Below are 22,244 nucleotides of genomic sequence, written 5' to 3'. Positions count from 1 at the left end.
TCCCTTTACCTCTGTACAGATAAACGTTGTCGGGATAATCCCGATTCACGCGGCTACGCGGAAGCGATAAAAGATTCTCAGAGCCGCCAGGCACTGGTTTATGCAAATAAGCGGCCGGATCGCATTAAAAGGTTTTCTGTTAGAACGGTGTCGTGTTAGCGGCCCCTAAGTTAATAACTAATGACCGTTGCGACGGAAGTGAATCAATCAAAACTAACTTTAGCTGGACAATAACTTTATTCTAGAGCTGCTGTAAAGCCAAAACAATCTCGATTACTGTAATTTCCTATTATCACTGTAAAGCTGCTTTGAAACAATCCATATTGTTAAAAGCACTATATAAATGAAGGTGACTTGACTTGACTATCAGCCCGTGACAGTAAACTGGCCTGTCAATTGTGATGTCAAAGATAAAATCCTCCAAAATTTCACTTAATTTCCTTCTGTATCGGAGAGAAATGCAGAAGCATGTTGCAGAGACTCTCCTCATATTCATGCATAAAGATGGATTTAAAAGTTAATGGCTAAACTGATCTTTCCAAAAGTCCACATTCTTATAGCAGATTAAATATAACACATATAACATTAAATAAAAAATTTATCAGGTTAAACTTTGATCAATCACTCAAACCTTTAAACTCAGTCTATTGCGCGTAACCGCCATGTTTTGTAGGGGTTTTGTAGTTCCACATGCAAAGCGCAGTGGGTTGTGGGTAATGTTAGCTGTTATAGTGAGCATTGAGATGCAGGGTTCTTGCTTCTTGAATAAATGTTTCTTGAACTGTTATTCATGCTTTTATCACTTCCAGATTGGACTTCTGTAATTCATTATATAGCAGACTACCCACCAAAGCAATACACCGCCTCCAAATGGTTCAAAACTCTGCTGCACGCACCCTCACGCATAATAAAAAATCACATCACTCCTATCCTTCACCAAATGCACTGGCTTCCTGTCATACACCGCATCCAATTTAAACTGTTAATCCTAATATTTAAAGCCCTACATGGCCCGGCACCCAAATACCTTGTTGACTTGGTACAGCCATATGTTCCAACTCGGGCCCTCAGATCTAGCACGGAAAACCTTCTCGTGGTACCCCGGGTCAGACTCTCCACGGTGGGCGGAAGGGCTTTTAATGTTGCTGGCCCTACGCTCTGGAATAAGCTGCCCCCGAATCTTCGTGCGAACGACAACATCCGGTCCTTCAAAAAACATCTGAAAACTCATTTCTTCAAGCTTGCCCAATAAATCATCTTACTTATCACTGTTTTCTATGTTCTGCACTTTTCCAACTCTATCTGCTACATACTTTATCATAATAGCATATTTTGATAAATAATGAAATATCTCCTTTTCATGCAAACCAGTGTATGCTTGTTTCCATCTGTTTTGTCTCTCGTAAGCAGATGGCCTTTGTATTTGTTCGCTTGTTGTCTGTTTGCTATTTGTTTTTTGTATTACATTGTGAAGCGACCTTGGGTTCTTGAAAGGCGCTATAGAAAATAAACATATTATTATTATTATTATTATTGAACCTCTTGAATAAATGTTTCTTGAACCTCTTGAATAAATGATTCAATGACAAATACATGTTTAACAGTCACTCATCTCCAACAATGTAATTGACCATTTTTATTGAAGCGGCAAGTAACTTTCAAAAGGTGATTTGCTCTATTTTGATTATATAAGATTATATAACCTTTAAAGATATAATAATTAAAGTTCATAAGAACTTTAAAATGTTATCCCAGTACTTTTGTCATACTAGAAATAATGATTCTGTGTGGTACCAAAGACTGTTTATGAAGCGGTTTCATATCTATTCCTGACAACGGCTCTCTCTGGATCAGGACACAGATCTGAATGTTCACTGTGATCGGACTTATCAAAGGTTTAATAAAAGAGCCGAATCCCTGTCGTTTAGGAATAAGATCATGTGCGTTTGACTCAAAATGGCAAAATGTAACGATTAATCAAGCAGCTCCAGTATCTATCCACTAGATAGGGTTTGGGGTTTTGCCATTAACCCCCGAAGTCACAGTTGCTCTCAAAGTCTATTCATAGTCTGAGCAGACAGATGGTCAGAGACAAGCCGCATTTATGAGCCATCAAGCACACTTCAAGAGAAGGCTTACACATTACACTTACACATTATCCCCCACAGTCAGTGAATGCGTGTCTGTTAGTACTGAAGTAGATAGATATCAGCTGACAGTCTACAGTAGGACGAAGCAACTTTACTGTAATGCTAGCTGATTTGAGTTCATTATTTATTGTAGACCAGTAGAGTTTAATTTAGAGACCTATTTAGTGTTTGCAAACAGCGATGGCATTTTTGTGTGCGAAAAAAGACAGTTCTGCTGTAGAAACCTCTGGAAGCCACGGAATAAAAGTTAATTTAGAGTTTATATCTCACAATTCTGACTTTTTTTCTTGACAATTCTGAAGGGAAAAAAGTCAGAATTTTGGGATATAAACTTGCAATTCTGAGGGAAAAAGACGGATTAACGAGTATATCTCACAATTCTGACTTTTATTTTCTTGCAAATCCGAGTTTATCATCTCACAATTCTCAGATTAACGAGTATATCTCACAATTCTGTTTATCCTTCTAAGAATTGTGAGAAACTCGTTAATCTGTATTTTTTCCTCAGAATTGCAAGTTTATATCCCAAAATTCTGACCTTTTCCCCTCAGAATTGTGATATAAACTCACAATTGCGAGTTATAAAGCCTGAACTGGGAGATATAAACACGCAAATGCAAGAAAAAGTCAAGAATTGTGAAATAAAAATGTTATAGGCCATGTTTAAAGGTTTAAACTGTATAGGTTTTAATATATTTCATGCTATAACTGCTATGCATGCATGTCTCCTATGAACTGCATATGTGAATATTACGTAGACTTGCGGTTTACATCAAATTCATGCTTTAATAGTAGACTAATCATCGCAGGTTTCATCAGTCCAGTCTTGACTTGCAACAAACGTCTGCGTTTAGCTTCACAGTGTGTCTTCAACGACGGGATTAAATGAAGACTGTATTTTTAGCATACCGATTCTGACATGCAACAAAACTTTTTTCTCTTATTCTGTGGATTTTGCAAATTTTCCTCCACTAGTCACTGGTATTTTTCTGCCACATTATGCGCATGCGCAGCTGAAAGTTATGAAATACCAAACCTGACATAGTAAGTTTTTTTTTTACATTTCTTCGAATATTTATGTATTTATTATTTATACTTGTATTTAGTATAAATAACATCGTTTTAGATGTTTGATTGGATGGCGCCGCGGATGGCTGCCTCGGTGTGGAGCTCTCCAGCTATTGTGTTGTTTTTGTTCGTTTGTTCTGCGTTTAGTCATTCTTTTCCTATCAGTTTCACCAGAGACGAACTACTGGACATTAGGAAACACACACCAGAAACCTTTTCTACAGTTTTTGATTATTCGGACGTTTTGCTGGACATTCTCGTCGGAGGGGCAGCGGTGTTGTTCAAACGCGCGTTCAGACGCAAACGCGGGAAGCGAGCCGGCGCGCTGGTTAAACTCCGCGAGCGCGGCCTGCGCACTGCACTCCCCAGTATTCATCTCGCAAATCTCCGATCCCTTCCTAACAAAACGGATGAACTTCTTCTCCTCACCCACACTAACAAGGATTTTTTAAACTCTGCTGCTTTGTGCTTCACTGAAACCTGGCTGAGTGAAGCCATACCGGACAACGCAATACATCTGCCGGGCTTCCAGCTGTTCCGAGCGGATCGCATCGCGGAGCTAACGGGGAAAACGAGAGGTGGTGGATTGCGTTTCTACATTAACGAAAGTTGGTGTTCAGATGTAACAACACTGAAGAAGATGTGCTCTCCTAATTTAGAGGCACATTTCATAAACTGTAAACCCTTCTACTCGCCTCGGGAATTTTCCTCTTTCATTCTCGTGAATGTTTACATCCCTCCAGACGCGTGCGCGAGCGCGGCGCTACAACAGCTGGCTGAACAAATATCTGAAACGGAACAAAGGTACCCAGACTCTCTTTTAATCATTCTTGGGGATTTTAACAAAGCAAATCTTTCCCGTGAACTACCAAAATACAGACAGCACGTTACATGTCCCACCAGAGACAGTAATATACTGGACCACTGTTACACCACAATAAGAAATGCATATTACTCCGTCCCACGGGCAGCTTTGGGGCTCTCTGATCACTGTTTGGTTCATCTCATACCGACCTACAGGCAGAAACTGAAATCAGCTAAACCTGTAATAAGGACTGTAAAAAGATGGACTAATGAAGCAGAGCAGAATCTACAGGCCTGCTTTGATTGCACTGATTGGACTGTTTTTGAAGCTGCTACCAATGATCTGGATGAGCTCACAGATACTGTAACATCATATATAAGTTTCTGTGAGGATACATGCATTCCTACCAGGACATTCTTATCATTCACTAATGATAAACCATGGTTTACTGGGAAACTCAAACACCTTCGTCATGCCAAAGAGGATGCTTACAGAAGTGGGGATAAAATCTTGTATAACCAGGCCAGAAACAGATTGACAAAGGAGATCAGAGTTGCTAAAAGGAACTACTCTGATAAACTGAAAAACCAGTTTTCATCCAACGACCCATCATCAGTCTGGAATGGCCTGAGGAACATCACCAACTACAAGTCACCATCCCCTCGATCTGTGGACAATCAACACCTGGCTGACGATTTAAATTCATTTTACTGCCGGTTTGAAAAGCCCTCATTCACACCACACACCCGGTCTGATCTGCACTTCACACATTCAGCATCACCTCCTGCACTCCAATTATCACTCCCCCCTCCTGCCATCCAACCTGAGCTTAAGGTCTGTGTGGAGGACGTGAGCCGAGTCTTCAAAAAACAGAAGACTAGGAAAGCCTCAGGCCCAGACGGCATCTCATCTGCTTGTTTAAAAGCCTGCGCTGACCAACTGGCCCCAGTCTTCACGCAGATCTTCAACAGATCATTGGAGCAGTGTGAAGTTCCCTGCTGCTTCAAACGCTCCACTATCATTCCTGTCCCCAAAAAACCCAAAATCACTGGACTTAATGACTACAGACCTGTCGCTCTCACGTCTGTGGTCATGAAGTCGTTTGAAAGACTGGTGTTGGCCCACCTGAAGGACATCACTGGACCCCTGCTGGATCCCTTTCAGTTTGCTTACAGAGCAAACAGGTCTGTGGATGATGCAGTCAACATGGGACTGCATTATATCCTGCAACATCTCGACAGACCAGGGACTTATGCAAGGATCCTCTTTGTGGACTTCAGTTCGGCCTTCAATACCATCATGCCTGGTCTTCTCACAGCCAAACTGACCCAGCTCTCCATACCATCCTCGATCTGTCAGTGGATCACCAGCTTCCTGACGGACCGGCAGCAGCGAGTGAGACTGGGGAAACACACATCCAAGACACTCACAATCAGCACTGGTGCTCCCCAAGGGTGCGTTCTCTCCCCACTGCTCTTCTCCCTGTACACTAATGACTGCACTTCTAAAGACCCCACTGTCAAGCTCCTGAAATTTGCAGACGACACCACTGTCATCGGTCTCATCCGAAACGGTGACGAGTCTGCTTACAGACTGGAGGTTGAACAGCTGGCTGCCTGGTGCAGTTATAACAACCTTGAGCTGAACACGCTCAAAACAGTGGAGATGATCGTGGACTTCAGGAGGAACAGCCCAGCACTCCTCCCACTCACCATCATGAACAGCACTGTGGAAGCAGTGGAGTCATTCAGGTTCCTGGGCACTATCATCTCTCAGGACCTGAAGTGGGACAATCACATTGACTCCACTGTGAAAAAGGCCCAGCAGAGATTGTACTTCCTTCGCCAGCTGAGGAAGTTCAACCTGCCACAGGATCTGCTGATTCAGTTCTACTCAGCCGTCATTGAGTCTGTCTTGTGCGCTTCCATCACTGTCTGGTTTGGTTCAGCTACCAAATCAGACATCAGGAGACTACAACGGACAGTCCGGACTGCGGAGAAGATCATTGGTGCCCCCCTGCCAAACCTCCAGGACCTGTACTCTTCCAGAGTGAGGAAGAGAGCAGGTAAAATCATCACAGACTCCACTCACCCTGGACACCACCTGTTTGAACTGTTACCGTCAAGACGGAGACTCAGATCACTGGCCACAAGAACATCTCGGCACAGGAACAGTTTCTTCCCACAGGCCATTTCCCTCCTGAACAGTTAACACTCCTCCCAAGGCATATGCCTGTAAGTGCAATGCTCCCACTGTTTAGTGCAATATCCCACAACTCAGGTGATACTTATATGTAGATTTATTTATTTATAATATTCAAAACACTGTAAATAGGTTCATAATCTGTAAATCTGAAAATGTCTATTCTGACTAAACCCAACTGTGATAGTTTTATTCTCATATATTTTTATTTTTTATTCTTATAATTTGTAGCATTATGTTTCATGTTGTATTTGTATTTGTATATGTCCACTGGAAGCCTCAGTACCAAAACGAATTCCTTGTGTGTGCAAGCACACTTGGCAATAAAGCTCTTTCTGATTCTGATTTCCTTATTTATGTATATTTGTATTTTCCACATTTATTTATTTATTTATTTATTTATTTATGCATGCATTTATTTATTTCTACATTTCTTCCTCTGTATGCTAATGAGGGGGGCGTGTTTTACCTCAGACATTAGCAATCGCGCTCAGAGCGGCAGAGCTAAAGCTTCGAGGCCACAGTGACACCTTGTGGTGTGACCAGATGACGCGCAAGCTTCAGCAAGTGACGCAACGGTGACGTCGACTCCAGAATGGTCAGTACAGATCGAGCACAATGCGAAGGCCACTACCTTTGGGCTTCCCGGAGTGAGCAGAGACGATGCTCTTGGTGAGCAGCTGCAGTTTTCTCTCTCTCTCCTCGGACATGCGCAGGTACATCTCTCTCCAGGACTCGTACTCCTCCAGCTGGGCGTTTCTGAAGTCTTTTACACAGTGTCTCTCCCACAGGTGGTCCGTCTCCCCAACATACACCTGCGCGAAACATCTCATTTCAGGACATACCAGTCACAAGTTTGGGCACAAATAAATCAATTCTGAAAAAAGTAGTAAGATTAAAAAAAAAAAAAAATGTTACATGAACGTCCCAATTAAATGTTTCAGAAAAAGCTTCCACAAACCATTTATAAATAATGTTTTTGTGCTCATGTTTTGAGAACAGTATTAAAGACCAGATAAATAATTTATGTTGCTGGAATCAAATTTTGTTCATAACCTTACCAGAAATGTTAGCCAAAGTTATGAGTTTACAGTTAGCTGGTTTATTAGTATGGTAGGACAAAAAAAAAATTGGGTTAAAACGAAATTAAACCTTTGGAAACTCCATAACAACACTTAATTGGCTGTATATTTCTCATGATCTTTTTGAACTAAAGGCTTAAACTTATAATTTGTTTTATAGGCAAATAAGTGTGCTTACACACATTTTTCTTAACAAAATGAAAAAGAAAATTGGACAAAAAAAGAAAAAAAAAGGTAAAATTTGAAAACTTTAATTTGGTGTTCACTAGATAAATAGCTCTATTTGGAAATAATCATTCTAGAACAGATTTGAGTAATTCTGCATTGAAAATAAACAAATTAACAAGCATAGATAATACAATAGAACAAATTAAATAAACAGTGCTTTATGTTTTTCAGAAATTGAGTAATCAAATAACACTGCATAGACTTCACTGAATGAATTTATAATCTTTGTTACAGCTACAAGTGATTTTCTCTTCGTATTTTGTTGTTTGAGTAACATTAATGACAGACGGCAGCAGGAATATTAGTCTACTGTCACTTTAAGACTGAATGTACGGATCCAATATAATACACATCCAATTTCTTTCTCAATTGTTTGCATTGTTTGACATGATGATTGACACGAAAAAGAAGGTAATTCTGTGTTTGCGTGCTGTGCATGCGCACTGAAATGTGTGTGTGTGAGTGCTGTTTCACGTCTCCGTGCGCTCAAATGGTCAAAAATCGCTTGAATGTTTAAACTGACAGGACCTTAAACACATGCAAATGACAAACATCAACTCAATGATGGTTAAACTTTATTAATCCGAGAATCACGTCCGTTTCAAACTGTGGTGCCTTGTCCGTACACAACACGATCAACTACGATCCCTGATTGACATCGCTTAGCTGCATATCACAGTATCGATGCCAAAGCAGTATATCGTTTATTTTTTTACATTTTAGTAGTAAAATTTTTCAACAACCAGTTGCATTTACACTTGTCCAGTTTAATCTGGGATGCGTCTCAGACCTCGTCCTGAAGTGATTTGAGCGATAAGAGCAGGTGCGGTGCTAGACTCTCGGTGCGGTGGGGGCGGAGCTTCATCATGGGGCCCTCTGCTAACAAGTCATTTTAAAATTAAAACCGTTAAAAAAACGGCTTATCAAAATGTCACAAAGCGTTTTGAGATTATTTTGAATGAAATATTGAAGTTTATAATTAAGTGTTTTGGCACACCAGGCCAAGTGGCGCTATGCATTGTTCTAAAGTCGGGTTTTATTCTGGCATGCTGAATTAGTGTTCGACAAACGCGGCAGTGCGTTCATTCGGATTTATTTTTCTCATAACAGCTCAAATAACTTAATAGGCTGAGAGATAAGAGTAGAGTAGCCTACACTGTTCAAAACTGTAAACTTCTATTCATATTAGGCTAACAACAAAAGTTTATCTGTCGTCTCTGTCTCCGGGAACTGCGAGTCACAAAAATAAACCGAAAGCACAAGTTTGCCTCAGCTCAGTCACGATAAGAAATCGGCCATGTCTAAAGCCTTTAAATGTCTAAATATTTAACAAATGTCATTTGATTATGTAATCCAACTAAAACCGAGAGGTTCAGAGGATCTACTCAAACATGTTAAAAAACGGCTTTTCAAAATGTCACAAAGCGTTTTGAGATTATTTTGAATGAAATATTGAGGTTTATAATGAAGTGTTTTGGCACACAAGGCCGAGTGGCGCTATGCATGGTTCTAAAGTCGGGTTTTATTCTGGCATGTTGAATTAGTGTTCGACAAACGCGGCGGTGCGTTCATTTGGATTTATTTTTCTCATAAAAATAAAGTCAGCCCAGAAATCTTTTCAATAATGTTTAGCTATCATGTGAGCACTTCCCAATGAGGAAAGGACAAGGCAAGGGTGAAAATCTCGCTCTAATTACATGTAAATTAAAAGGTAAAAACAGATCAAATAATTTATTTGTCGAAATGTTGCAATACTGTTTCATTTAAGTTCATAATAATTATATTATTGTTATTTAGTTTAACAGCAGCACCACGAAGCATGTGGTTCGAGATTGTTTTGAATAAAAAAATAAAAACTTAATTCACAAATTGCATGCAACCTGGTTGTAAGGATCCAAAGATCCCTGTGGAATTTAATATTGAGTTGAACATTTTGTTCGCGTTTGAAGATTGTATGTTTTGCTTGTATGTTTTGCTTGGGCGTTTGGAGGGACAGTTCATTGGCTTTATCGTGCGTGCGGGACGATAGGTGTTAATGTTCCCTCTTTCATATGGAGAGTGTCGGATAGCCAGCCTGATGAGCAGGCAAAGGCAAAATGATAAAAGGATAAATCTCTCAATGTGTCCAAATGTAGGCCCTATATCTTATTAAATTATAAATATTGTTGTTTATTTATTGTATGCATTTAAAGTTTTTTCACTTGAAGTTTTCAATCCAGTTTTTTCAACTGGTTTTGTAGAGTTATAGAGTGTTTGAGCAGTGTGTATGATTGTCAACAATCTGGCATTATCTAAACATGAACTGTTGACGAAAAGCGTTCATGGCAAGAAACGAATGCAGTGAGCAGTATACAGAGCTCTTTAATTCGTTTTAAAGACGTTTTAAATTCGTTTAACCTCGTTTTATTGTAATGAATTCAACAAGGCATGTCTGATGTCTTTGAAGCAACAAAGGCTAAATAATTTGTTACAGTTTTTTTTCGTGATTTGCATGGATGACGTGCAGCGACATATACAGTAGCCTACTATCAGCTGTATGGTGTGTTTTTACCCTGAAATGTTTAATTTCGAGAGAGACCCGGCGCGTGCAGTGACGAGACAAAATAAACTTGTTAAAAATAGATCCGAAATAGAGGCAAAGAAAAACGCATGTTCTTAATATATGTTGCTTTGGACTATTTTCGTTTTGTACTGTTTTAATTTAATTTAATTTAGCTGCAATTTCTTTTGCAATACAAATTTAAAATGTCGCAAGAATAAGATTCTGTGTTTCTTATTTTGCATCGTAAAGGAAATAAACTCTGAACTCGATCCAACCCTGTTTTAAATAAATAAACTGTCCCGACACTTTATTTAAACCTTGAAATGTGCTATGGGGTTTCAAACTTAATTAATTTTAGTGTTCTTTTACATTTTCATTGGTTTTTATATTGAAAGTAAGCAATGGCTCTGAATGAGCCACAGTGCGGCGGCAGATTACGCAATAGAGAGTATAAATTGACACTTTTCAAAGTCTGTGATTGTAGCGCCTCTTAGCGTAAAAGGCAGCATATACACAGCCGCAATTTACCGCCGCGGGAACGTATTATTCTGGTTGAGTACACTTTGCCTGGGCCCCGTTCCTGTCCAGTGACGCAAGATCGGCAGCGTTTGAGGGGCCCCTAATTAGCACGGGGCCCTGGGGCGGCCGCACCCAGCTATCGCCGCTACTGGATAAGAGTTTCGGAGTGCATTAACATGTGTCTTCCACGCTCAAATAAAACACATGAAGTGAAGAGGTGTAAACAAGCCTATAAACCATGCAAAATCCCATTAGAGCGGACGGACAGAGAATGTAGCTCGATGTAGGATTTGTAATTTTGCTGTTCACACTTGCTAAATAGGATTGGATTCCTATCAGATACATGCACAAAAATTGGATTGGACTGGCAGTCTGAACAAAAAAGTGGAAATTGTATATACAGTAAGTCAACATTTGAAGTGGATCAAAACCTTTCAAAGGTATACATGAATTTTGAACAATACCCGTTCTTGTGTTAGGACAACTTTGATTAACTTTTTTGATCGACTTCAAATGATGATAGATATATATATATATATATATATATATATATATATATATATATATATATACACACACACACACACACACAGGTCCTTCTCAAAAAAATAGCATATTAGCAGGCGCTTCTGCCGCTGTTTCTGGTTCAAAAGTGGCTTGACCTGGGGAATGCGGCACCTGTAGCCCATTTCCTGCACACGCCTGTGCACGGTGGCTCTGGATGTTTCTACTCCAGACTCAGTCCACTGCTTCCGCAGGTCCCCAAGGTCTGGAATCGGTCCTTCTCCACAATCTTCCTCAGGGTCCGGTCACCTCTTCTCGTTGTGCAGCGTTTTTTGCCACACTTTTTCCTTCCCACAGACTTCCCACTGAGGTGCCTTGATACAGCACTCTGGGAACAGCCTATTTGTTCAGAAATTTCTTTCTGTGTTTTACCCTCTTGCTTGAGGGTGTCAATGATGGCCTTCTGGACAGCAGTCAGGTCGGCAGCCTTACCCATGATTGCGGTTTTGAGTAATGAAACAGGCTGGGAGATTTTAAAAGCCTCAGGAATCTTTTGCAGGTGTTTATAATTAATTAGTTGATTCAGATGATTAGGTTAATAGCTCGTTTAGAGACCCTTTTCATGATATGCTAATTTTTTGAGATGGGAATTGTGGGTTTTCATGAGCTGTATGCCAAAATCATCAGTATTAAAACAATAAAAGACCTGAAATATTTCAGTTGGTGTGCAATGAATCTAAATTATATGAAAGTTTAATTTTTATCATTACATTATGGAAAATAATATATATATATATATATATATATATATATATATATATATATATATATATACACACACACCAACTCACCTAAAGGATTACTAGGAACACCTGTTCAATTTCTCATTAATGCAATTATCTAATCAACCAATCACAAGGCAGTTGCTTCAATGCATTTAGGGGTGTGGTCCGGGTCAAGACAATCTCCTGAACTCCAAACTGAATGTCAGAATGGGAAAGAAAGGTGATTTAAGTAATTTTGAGCGTGGTATGGTTGTTGGTGCCAGACGGGCCGGTCTGAGTATTTAACGATCTGCTCAGTTACTCGGATTTTCATGCACAACCATTTCTAGGGTTCACAAAGAATGGTGTGAAAAGGGAAAAACATCCAGTATGCGGCAGTCCTGTGGACGAAAATGCCTTGTTGATGCTAGAGGTCAGAGGAGAATGGGCCGACTGATTCAAGCTAATAGAAGAGCAACTTTGACTGAAATAACCGCTCGTTACAACCGACGTATGCAGCAAAGCATTTGTGTAGCCACAACACACACAACCTTGAGGCGAATGGGCTACAACAGCAGAAGACCCTGGATGTGCATCCCACAAATCTCCATCAACTGCAAGATGCTATCCTATCAATATGGGCCAACATTTCTAAAGAATGCTTTCAGCACATTGTTGAATCAATGCCACGTAGAATTAAGGCAGTTCTGAAGGCGAAAGGGGGTCAAACACAGTATTAGTATGGTGTTCCTAATAATCCTTTAGGTGAGTGTATATATATAAGTTACAAAAAGAGTTGCATCCAAAAGCTCAGTGTACATTTATTTCTCATGATCTTTTAGAATTAAAGGCTTACACTTTTACTCAATTTGTTTTGTAGAGAAATATACTGTGCTTATACTGTGCTCATTTTACTTTACAAAATAAAATAAAAAAACTAAATAAATTAGACAAAAAGAAGTTAAAATATTAGAACCTTTAAATGTGTTGGTAATTATATGATTCACACACTTTCATTGCTGTTATTTCATAGATTTGAAGACTTCACTACTATTCTAAAACATTGAAATCCTAATAAATAAAGATAAAAACACAGTTTTTCCAGCATCCTCACTACGAAAAGCTTCTTACTGGATTGAACTCCTCGATGCGGAGGAGTTGCTCCGGCTTGCATCGCTCCAGCACCGGCTCCAAGATCTCAAACGGCACTCCTCCGATCTCATAGAGCGCTGCGAAACAGACACACACTTTAAAAACACACTCACCTCGCCTCGAGCAAGAGGAACATGAGGATGATCACGTACAGTCGATGTTGTTCTGCAGCGCTCGGATACACTGCTGGTACAGTGTCATCATCGAGGGCAGGAACATCATCTTACTCCCAGAATACACTTGCATCTTATTCTTCAGCCTCTTGCCGATGAAGACCGGAGCCTCTTCACACACTTCACTCGGCTTTCTATCAGCTGGACCAAAAATAACACAATGTTTTATGGGAACATCCAGCTATAGAATGAGAACGCACTGTTGATGCAAAGCTTTGACGCACCTTTCTTCTCGCTGAAGTACTGATACTGAGAAAGATCCTCGCATTCAGGAAAACTCGCTGGCAAAGGAACGTTTAACAAGTCCATCACGGAGCGCTCAGGAACCTGGAGCCAAAGGGAGAAATAACTCACTTTAAAGGAGTAGTTCACTTTTTAAAAAACTTTTGCTGATAATTTACTCACCCCCATGTCATCCAAGATGTCCATGCGTTTCTTTCTTCAGTCGAAAAGAAATTAAGGTTTTTGATGAGAACATTCATCAAAACATTCATCGTTTAAAGCTATTTAAATCTCCACTGAAACTGTCATTTGGACCTTGGACTGTTTGGTACCCAATGAAGTCCATTATATGGAGAAAAATCCTAGAATGTTTTCATCAAAAACCTTAATTTCTTTTCGACTGAAGAAGGAAAGACATGGACATCTTGCAGGACATGGGGGTGAGTAAATTATCAGCAAAAGTTTTTTTAAAAAGTGAACTAATCCTTTAAAACCTGTGTGTGGACTATAAAGCTCCAATATGATAAAGCTGTTGATCTCAAATATAGGCCTGGTTTCACAGACAGGGTTTAGATTAAGCCAGGATCAATTAGCAGATTTAAGTAGCTTTTATAAACGTGCCTTAGAAAAACATTTCTGGTGATGTGATGCGTCTTCCTACATGGTTGTTTAAGAGATGAAAAGCTACACACTCCATCAATGAGGGTTAGCAGAACTGTTGCCAACATGATAGAAACATAATCACTGCAATAATGATCCAATAATTGACTGTTTAGCATTTTACGATCTAAATCCAAACAGTGACTCTTTTTGTTGTTGTTGTTGGCCGAGTCTTGAGATCATACAATGCATTATAAGGTGCATTTCAAAACATAATTATTGCATTGAAATACTTTTAAAATGCATTATACTTATAATATATATATATATATATATATATATATATATATATATATATATATATATATATATATATATATACACACACACTCACACACACACATACATACAGGTGAAACTCAAATTTTAATATTGTGCAAAAGTTCTAATTTTGATAATTATGGCTTACAGCTTATGAAAACCCCAAATTAAAAATCTCAAAATTAGAATATTACATGAAATCAATAAAAAAAAGGATTTTAAATACACAAATGTCGGCCCTCTGAAAAGTATAACCATGCATAGTTATATATACTAAATATATTAGTTTCCCCTTTTAATTTGAATTACTGAAATGCATGAACTTTTGCACGATATTCTATATTTTCGAGTTTCACCTGTAGACAGACAGACAGACAGACAGACAGACAGGCTTGAAGTAAAGTGTTTGGGAGAATTATACTTTTAAAGAACAAAACAAACACTACAAAAAAATGCTTTTCTTAGTATTTTTGTCTTGTTTCCAGTCCAAATATCAAACATTTCTTAAAGGGGTGGTTTACTGCTTTTTTTCTTTGCATGATTGTGTTTATGGGGTGCAATATAACATGTCTAAGTGTGTGTTTTTTTTTAAAAAAGGGAAAATTTATTTTTTCATAAATTTCATCTTTATTGTAAGCCTCTTTCTCCTCTGTCATTTGAACGACCGGTTGACTTCCTGATTCTATGAAACCACTCCCTCAGAAACAGGCAATGGGCTCAGATTGGTTAGTTGGGCCGGTGTGTTCTAATTGGCTAAACTGCGTAGTGCACGTAGTCCGGAAACTTCACGCCCATTACCTTTACAGGCGAAAGCTGCATGTGCTCCGGTCAAATGTAAATAGTGTCAATAGTCTACTGCCGTATCAGTTTGAGCCAGAATCAGACCCAGAAAGAGGCAATGAAGAGAGTCAAGCAGAACCTCCACACGGCTCTTACAAAACGTTTCTGAATGGTACATTTTATTATTATTATTATTCAATTCTATTCTTTTCTATTCTACTATTATTATATAAGAATTTCGATACGCTGTTACTTGAAAATGATACTGCTGCTTATAGCTTTTGAGATACGGTTTTCTCCTGACTAAACATTTAATATAACTTAATAAATGACAGAGTAATACCGTTTTTTTAAAGTTATTGTTTTGTCGATATAATGAACAACCGTTTATCTATTCACAAAACTTAGTTTACTCAGTGTATCGTTTTCTTTAGGTGTACACATTTGTCTTACACCAAATAGCATCGAACTACTGGCTACCAAAAACAAACAGCGTTGGCATTGGTTTACGTTCTTGATCAAATCGAAAAATGTTTGTACGCGTTTGTCATAGAAACACAAAATAGCATAACTAAGTGGCTACTAAAGCCAGCGCTGGCATTTGTTTACGTCCTTGATAAAACTAAAACATTACGTCTGAAATTATACATGAAAATACATTTAAAATGATTAAGTCTTACTTACAGGTTGTGGCCAAACAACTGCTGCCTCTGGTTTTAAAGTTGGAACTGCTTCATGCTTTAGTAACAGTTTGTTGTTGAATCCGGCATTGAATTCGTGGAGATTCTGGAAGCTGTCTTCCGTAAAATGCGCAGCACAGAGAGCTAAATTACCATTGTAATTTTCAGGAACATAATCAAACATAAATTGTAGCCATTGTTGACGAACTACAGCGTCTGTAGGAAGCCCGAACACAGAAGACCTGACAGCTGGGTGAAAATAACACACTTTCGACAGCATGGCTACTGCTCTCCACTATAACTCTTCCTCTTCCACAAAGCAGCAGAAATATGACCACGCCCCCTTTTTTGAATATTCCGGAGGGAGGGTTGATTATGGGTTAGTTACGTATAAAACCCGGGAGTATCTCGTTGTAGTCCCATTCGAGTCGTTTTTTGTAGGCATTAAACTTCCTGATTTTTAAAAGACGATATCTCTGCTTACATTGAACTTTCAGCGCAGCAACTTTGCAGATACTGTTCATGCACCAACAGCAACATTACACACTATTTAAAATGAAAAAAGAGAAAATTGCAATCAACCACCCCTTTAAATCGAGATGCATTTACTAAAGTTGTGAAATGACATAAGATATTAAGTCTTGTTTTCTGGGGGAATTCATTAAAATTAAGTGAGTTGATGCTTAAAACAAGCAAAATGATCTGCCAATGGGGTAAGAAAAATAATCTTGTTTCTGTTTAAATTAAGATTATTTTTCTTACCACATTGGCAGATAATTTTGCTTTTTCTTTTTTATGCATCAACATCATTTTAATGAATTCAGCCAGAAAACAGGACATAATATCTTAAATCAAGATGCATTTACTATGAGTGAAAATGACATAGTATTTTTGTCTTGTCTCCAGTCCAAATGTCTAAAAATTCTTAAGTAAAAGCATATTTTGGGCCTGTTTTCTGTCAGTACCGCTGTGATTGGCTCCCCCACAGTGGCGCTGGTCTTCAGGGACACACAGCGCTGGTCCCCGTGTGCAGGTTTGAGTCTCTTCCTCGCGCTGACGGCTCTCCTGCGTGTGCTGGTCTGCAGGTCGTAGCTCAGGCAGGCTTCGAACGACATGGAGGGCGTCTCAAAGCCTTCATCCCTCGGCTTCTCTCTCTCCGTCGACACGGATCTGTCTTTCTCACGCTTCTCTCTCTGGCACGCGTCTCCACTCTTCTCTCTCTGCGTTTGAGGAGCTGTCAAAGGTTTTTCAAGTTTTGTGTTCTGCTGTTGTTTTGTTACGCCAGAAACCTTCTTTGTCTTGTCCTTGCCGTGGCCCGAATCCTGATTCACACTCGAATCTTGTTTTGGTTCATCCTTTTTTTCACCATTCAAGTAGAGTTTGGATTTACTGGGCTTGATTTTGTCTTTTTTGTCAACATTATGTGATATTTTCTTTTCATCACTGGAATTCTCCATTTTGGGTCTTTTTCTAGAGTTTGTGCTCTCTGAAAGTCGGCTGTTTTCCTGAACTTCTCCACCGAATGCCTCATTTTGGCTCAGGCTTTCATCAGGCTTTCCTCTCGAACTGCAAAACCAACAAAACAAGAGAAAAGACTAAGAGTGCAACATGCTAAAGGGAAAAAGACACTTTAATAAAAATGGGGTCGATTACAGATTTTTAAGACCTTAAAGAGTCTTTTGGAACAAGCGTTTTCCAGCGATTCACCAATGTTTTTGCCAGCTTTCCCGCCTCATCATGCTTCCGGAAGGAGTTGACGACTTTTCCGATTCCAGTTTCCTGAAATATAATCATTGAAGGTTCAGACAAGATCAGTCATACGAGAGAAAAAGAAAAGTTAAATATGATGTTAAGTAATAAAAATGCATTCATCTCTTACGGAGAGGATTTCAAGTGTAATGTCCAATGCTTCAAGTTTCTTCAAGATTTTCAGCAGCTGAAATGGAAACGGTTAATTACACAAAGGAAGTCTAAGAATGATCTGATTTTGGGCAAAACTTTGCCTATTTTTCAATTCATGAGCTGGAATTTCTATTCCAACAAGCTGGTGAATTAGACTCAGGATAAAAGGAGGAGAACAACAATGTTGGTGTGGTAGCCGTTTCCAACAGAATCAGCCAGAACGAAACTTCTCGGTAGTTCTGGGTGAGATTACCAGCAAATCTGCTTCATGTTGTTTGGCTCCATTTTTGTAAACCAAGTAAATCAGAGCACTCTGGGAAATGAAGTGCTCTTCGGCCATGGTTCGTAAAATGAAAGTTAATTAAAGACATGTACGGTATATTAAATGGTGTAAAGCCCGGCTGGATCGGCCCAAAGAAGGTTTTCCGGTCAGCGGGTGAAGGTCTCTGTGCGTTACTGTCTTTCTGCGTGGTCGATTAGAATAAAATCTAATGTTTTGCGTACACTTCTCATCACGGTCTAGTCTGGGTTACAGAAAACGCCCCAACCTCTCGTTGCATTTCATTATATAGACAAGACCAAGACAGAAACCTCTTTTCTACCCCTTTTCCACCAAGGCAGAGCTGGTGCTGTTTCGGAGGTTCGTGAGTAAGAGGTGCAGTGTGTGACTTTTAGCGAAATCTAGCGGTTGCGAGTTTACACTAAAGGCTCAGCCCACCGCTCACCCCTCCCTTTCGAAGAAGCTACGGTGGCTAAAACGGGACAAACATCGTCGTCTGAGACGGCAGAGAATAGCCAGAGTAAAACAAGTTTCTGTACCACAGTCCATTATAAACCACATCATGGATAAAGTTTACAAAGCCATAGTCAGGTGAGGATCAAGGGTCTTAATACGTAATATAATAATAGTAATTAGTTGATTGTCTCACGAACGTAACACATTTCTCCCCACATAGCAAACCCATAATACAGCGAGGGAGAAGAACATGAAACTATGCAACTATATATTTTTTCTAACAGGGTAGTAAAAGTTTAGCTGGCTAATATGAGCTGTTACTGTGGCTGAGCTGGTTAAAGCGTTAAGCCTTGTTTAAACTCGACACGTCCGCATGAGCCCAAAGGTGCGTTGGGCAAAAATGACGTAATTGTAACAGCGCGCGCGCCTCCGCATCCCCTAGACACCATTTACTACACACAACAGGCTTTTTTTCTCTGATTTTGGAAACTCGATCTACTTAAAATGCTTCCAAGATCGACGGGTTGGTGATTCCTGTAACTGTTTTACGGTCAATGACAAGAGTACTAATCGGCTGTCTCACGAACGTAACCAGCACATTTATCCCCACATAGCAAAGCCATAACACAGCGAGGGAGAAGAACTAAGTTACATGAAACAATCCAACTACATATTTTACACCACTGACAAGGGAAAAGTCACTACTCACGGTGTTTATGGCTAACTTATAGCTTTCTGCGGCTTCTCTTTCAAGGTAGTGAGGAAACGCGCTCTGTAACGCTGTTTGTTCGCTGTCGGCTACGGTAGAAACATGACGTCACAATATGTCGACCTTCATAGAAGGGGATATGTAGATATAAATGCCTCATTCTAAGGTAATAAAAACATTACGGTTTATTAAGTTCTTTATACACCACTGAACACATAGTTATGGATGTCATATTGCATTTCTGTTAATAGATACTCAATTTTTACACATTGCACCTTTAATGGGGCAGAAGTTGATTTACATGGGTGGACCGTTTGCTAACAATGGGAATTTGATTTGAGTTTAAACTTCCTGAGAACATGAGGTAAAGGATGTTAGGATTGCTTAGGTGAGACTTGCGTCTCGAACGGTGCACAAGAGAGAAATTCAAATGTTAATTTGCTTTGTTCTCTCAGAGAGTTGCGCTATCTTCTGTTCTTCCAGTTGGTGGTTCATTGATTATGGTATACTCCATATGCTGTGAATATTATAACATGCTTGTCAATGTTTATGTAATGTTTGAGATCGGAACAAATTTTTTTTTATGTTTTTGAAAGAAGTCTTAAATGCGCATTTTTTTTAATTGCATTTATTTGATCAAAAATACAATTAAAACAGTGAAATATTATTACGGTTTAAAATAATTGTTTTCTATGTGAATATATAGTAAAGTGTAATTTATTCCTGTGATTAAAGCTGAATTTTCAGCATCATTACTCCAGTCAATAGCGTCACATGATTTTTCAGAAATAAGTATAATATGATGATTTGATGCTCAAGAAACATTTATGATTATTATCAACAGTTGTATAAATTTTTTTCAGGATTCTTTGATGAATATAAAGTTCAAAAGAACAGCATTTATCTGAAATACAATCTTTTGGAGAATTATAAATGTCTTTACTGTCACTTTAATGCATCATTGCTGAATAGAAGTATTCATTTCTTTCAAATAAATAAATAAATTACAGACCCCAATTTTTTAACGGTAGTCTATAATGTTGCAAAAGCTTTCAATTTCAGAAAAATGCGGTTCTTTTCAACATTCTATTCATCAAATGTTTTCAAAATTGATAAATGTTTTTTCTTGATCATTAAATCATCATATTATAGTGATTTCTGAAGGATCATGTGACACTGAAGACTGGAGTAATGATGCTGAAAATTCAGCTTTAATCACAGGAATAAATTACACTTTACTATATATTCACATAGAAAACAGTTACTTTAAATAGTTATAATATCTCAATATTACGGTTTTTATTGCATTTTTGCTCAAATAGATGCAGCCTTGGTGAGCAGAAAATACTTTTTTTCATATATATATATATACATTGTAAAAAAAATCTTACTGATGTAAAACTTTTAAAGGTAGCATACATACATAAACATGATTCCTGAAGGATCATGTGACACTGAAGAGGTCATAAATGATGTTACTGTATCAATCAAACAGAAATTAGACAGTCTAAACAAGGAAAAAGAAGTCCCACCCATTTCCACATGGCCGTCTAATAATCTGCATTTGCTGACCGAGTGCTTTCTCTGGTCAGACACTATGTATGGAGAAACCGTAGCCAAGGCACTATTAATGGGCCATGCAATAACAGCTATAACACCCACCCAATATTCACATCATAAAACACTGCGCATGTGCAACTCAAGGGTCCATGAACTGTGCAATCACATTAAACAAAATACTTTAAACAAGCTACTCTCACTTTACATATCAGGCTAAAGAAAGTACTTTAATGATGCACTATAAAAGTCACCAAAATGTTGCATGGCGATTAGTTTAAACAGAATAAGCAGTCAACATGAGAGACAACTGCAGGATTATTTTTAGAAACACCTCCCTCTTTCAACAGCTGCTGACATCCAGCTTTCTTCCATTCACACTCACCAGTACTTTTTATTTCACTACCACTTCTGTCCAAATACACTCGTCAACATTTGAAGTGGATCAAAGTTCATCAAAGTTGTCCTAACACAAGAACGGGTATTGTTCAAAATTCATGTATAACTTTGATGGAAGGTTTTGATCCACTTCAAAATGTTGACTCTACTGTATAACAGCCTTAAAACAGCAAAAAGGATCACAAAGACATATGGACTATAAAAAATTAAAAATGGATTAGTGTTGCATCTGGGTTCTTTGCTTTCTTAAAGCAAACATTGCAAAGGTATTTAAAGCAATGGTTTTCAATAATGAATCAAGTTTTAGGCTTAAAGGGGATAATTGTCTTACTTGCATTATATAAATGTTAGAGGTATATAATATTAATATTATAAATATAAATATTAAAGGTTATGTCATTAGTTTGCGGTGAAATTTTAAACATAAAAGCAAACATGGAAAAGGTAACATAAGACACGCGACTGATCGCCCCAACCTCACATATGAAAAATATTCCAGAGCAGTTAAAAAATGAACCTTGATTATATAGTTGACTTGTTTAAATGCATCCCAGGCGTCCTCTGCTACCCAACAGCTATAACATCCTATACTGATATTAGTAGTTTTCATTAAGGTGTGCGATAATGAGGTGATTTACTTAAACGCAGGCCTGCAGTTCCTGAGATCAAGCCTGCGTGACAACTTGCCCCTGAGGCTTTATCTTCATCTTTTGACCTGTTTGCATTGAGCAAAGCGATTCAAACCATGTGTGTTGACGACGGACAGGATCCTACCGTGTGTCCTTCACAGGATTCTTTCAGCTGGTGCTTTAATTGCAAAACCTTTTTCACATCAGCTTCGGCCATGTCAGCTCCTCACACGCATGCGCATTTCATGCACTTAATAAAGTCACCTTTATATGGGCGGAGACTATATACGAGTGGATGTAGTGATTCACATTGTTGAAAAGCATATTCTATAGATTCTAGAGTCCGCGCACGAGCTTTCGGATAAATAAAGCGAATAAGATCATAAACACTCCACAAACACAATCAATCACACTTTTAAACACTGATCACTGAATTTAAGCGATTATTTACAACTTTGATCAAATTTGCAGTGCACTTTAATTGTTAGTGGTGTAATTTGTGCACATGCGTCAGACGCGT

The 22,244-nt window shown here is 38.7% G+C and overlaps 1 protein-coding gene across 1 annotated transcript in view; it reads right to left on the bottom strand.

Moving 5' to 3' along the window:
• The window catches only part of LOC143745522 (elongin-A-like), a 30,896-nt gene extending 8,893 nt beyond the window's left edge, over positions 1–22,003 (bottom strand). The window contains exons 1-8 of the mRNA XM_077237649.1: positions 21,870–22,003; positions 17,672–17,728; positions 17,459–17,571; positions 16,758–17,358; positions 13,414–13,516; positions 13,169–13,330; positions 12,996–13,093; positions 6,860–7,040 (exon numbers count right to left, since the gene is read on the bottom strand). Coding sequence (XP_077093764.1) covers positions 6,860–7,040; positions 12,996–13,093; positions 13,169–13,330; positions 13,414–13,516; positions 16,758–17,358; positions 17,459–17,571; positions 17,672–17,728; positions 21,870–21,941 — 1,387 coding nt within the window. The 5' untranslated portion in view covers positions 21,942–22,003. The remainder of the gene's footprint in view (positions 1–6,859; positions 7,041–12,995; positions 13,094–13,168; positions 13,331–13,413; positions 13,517–16,757; positions 17,359–17,458; positions 17,572–17,671; positions 17,729–21,869) is intronic.
• Between the last annotated feature and the right edge of the window lie 241 nt (positions 22,004–22,244).

Source organism: Siphateles boraxobius, unplaced genomic scaffold (genome assembly GCF_051911475.1).
Source record: "Siphateles boraxobius isolate OS27281-9 unplaced genomic scaffold, OSU_SipBor_1 204, whole genome shotgun sequence".
Lineage (NCBI taxonomy): Eukaryota > Metazoa > Chordata > Actinopteri > Cypriniformes > Leuciscidae > Siphateles > Siphateles boraxobius.
The sequence above is the reverse complement of the archived record's forward strand: the minus strand, read 5'-3'. Positions and strand labels throughout refer to the sequence as shown.